Source organism: Tupaia chinensis, unplaced genomic scaffold, assembly GCF_000334495.1.
Source record: "Tupaia chinensis unplaced genomic scaffold, TupChi_1.0 Scaffold138619_1, whole genome shotgun sequence".
Lineage (NCBI taxonomy): Eukaryota > Metazoa > Chordata > Mammalia > Scandentia > Tupaiidae > Tupaia > Tupaia belangeri.
The window spans coordinates 696,602-698,570 of NW_006198512.1; the positions used below are offsets into that span (position 1 = coordinate 696,602).

The following is a 1,969-nucleotide window of genomic DNA, read 5'->3' on the forward strand; positions in this document are numbered from 1 at the left end:
AACCAAGTTCAGATTAAAATACAGAACAAACCAACATAGGTCCAGGACAGTCTCATGGCTGTAGATAAGTCTAAAAAGGCAGAAGGAAAAACCCCACAACCATAACGATTGCAGCTATGCAACAGGGAGGGGACCAGGCTGCCCTGAAGATGCCTGTTCGGGGACAGAAAAGGAATCCAGGTGCTAGAGGCAACTGCACTAAGTCTCTGGTCTTCCATCCCTGGGTGATCTTCTGTGCTGAGCCTGGGACTCGCTCTCTCGTCTGCCTCTGCCTTTTTTCCCTTTTGCAAGGAAAAAACTATTGTGCTCCGCCTGCCCCTCCTGAGTTGCTGAGATTACAGGTGCACATGGCCCATAGGTTGGACTGGAAACTGAACCCAGGCTCCAGGTGATACTGGCCTGAAGAGCACAGCATTGAGGCAGCAGGCTTCTGCCACCACCACAGCCGGACCCATCTGCCAGTACTTTTGAAACAACATTCAGCAAACTTTCAAAGTCTAAAATGTAAAAATACAACATCCATCTCATGAAGGACTTGGAAGATGAGTATTTGTTTTGGGAAAGGATTCAGAGGGCCAGCACAGGAACCCAACAGGACTCACCCTGGAACATTCCTCACTCCACAGCTGAGAAACCCAACAAGGCCAGCACATTACACATGAGAAAGATGACTTCAGGGTCACCTGTGCATTATCCATCCACATCAAGGCCTCAAGCAGGGCCTGCAGTCTCAGTGCTTTAGCTCTCGGTCTGTGCTCACAGTAACAAAACGCGAAGGGAGAACCGAGGGCCGCCTGGGGGACTGCTGCTTCCCACATAGCGGACAGGGGTACAGCGCACAGAGACCAGAGCAGCTAGGCTGGCGGCAAGGGTGGGGCTGCTGGACAGGAGCAGAGCGTGACCTCTCTGAGCGCCCTTTTCCTGCAGGGATGACAGCACTTTGAGAGACATACCTGGTTAGACCTTCCCAGCAATTTCACAAAGTGAATTCTATCACTAGGGTAGTTTTACTTTACAAAAGCAGACCTGAGCCTTGGCCCAGCACCCAGCTCACCAGCTCTGCCTCTAATCCCTTCCTACCTGACACCTGTCCAGCCTGGACTCCACCTCTCAGGCCCACCACAGTCCTGCATGGTTTTACCAGATACCACGATGTCAAAGAGATCTGGGACCTCACTCAAGTCCACACACTCCCCTTGCCTTTACTCTTGGGGTCCTTACTGCAGTTCCCGAACCTCTCACCCCTGCTGAATTAAGCAGGGAAGCACCTTAAATTATGTAAGACTGCAGGAGCAGAACCTGCAGGCAAGTCCCAGTGTCATCGACAGCAGGAGCAGCAAGGACGACAGCAAATCCGTGGTCTCCTGAGGCTGAACTCCCTCGGTGCTGGGAGCGACAGCATCGCGAGATGCCGGTGTGTCGGTCCAGGCTCAGCCTCCGCCCCGCCGCGGCCTGGCAGGCCCCCAGGCCATCGGCTGGGGGCCGCACCGCGTGAGGCCGCGCGTGGCACCGACAGGGTGGGGACGCGGAACAGACGCAGGCGAGGGTGGGGTACTGGGAAACTCGGGGACCGGCCGCCCGAGAGGGCTGCTGGGGGAGAGCAGGCCGATCCTGGGAGGGACGAAGACACTGGGCAGCACAGGGCACCGGCCGGGGCGGGGACGCGGGGTCCGGCCGCGGGAGGGGCTCCGGGGCGCAGACCGGCCCGGGTGTCCAGCACTCTCGGGGGACAGGAGGCCGGCCGGCCAGTTGGAGAGACTACCGGGCAGGCCCGGGGTGCCCGCGGCCCGGGGGGGCAGGCCGAGGCCCCTGGAACCGCGTTACCGCCCTCGCTCACCTGCGCGTGGGCCACCACCAGGCTCTTGTTGCCCTCACCGTGGTACCGCCATTCATTCTCGTCCATCTTCCCTTCGTCCATGCCCCGGCGCGGGCCTGGCGCCTAGCGGGCCGGGACGCGGGGACGAGAGCT

General features: G+C 59.0%; 1 protein-coding gene across 1 annotated transcript in view; it reads right to left on the reverse strand.

The window, feature by feature from the left end:
- IPPK (inositol-pentakisphosphate 2-kinase) overlaps positions 1–1,963 on the reverse strand; it is a 45,001-nt gene extending 43,038 nt beyond the window's left edge. The window contains exon 1 of the mRNA XM_027765521.1: positions 1,838–1,963. Coding sequence (XP_027621322.1) covers positions 1,838–1,918 — 81 coding nt within the window. The 5' untranslated portion in view covers positions 1,919–1,963. The remainder of the gene's footprint in view (positions 1–1,837) is intronic.
- Positions 1,964–1,969: the final 6 nt, after the last annotated feature.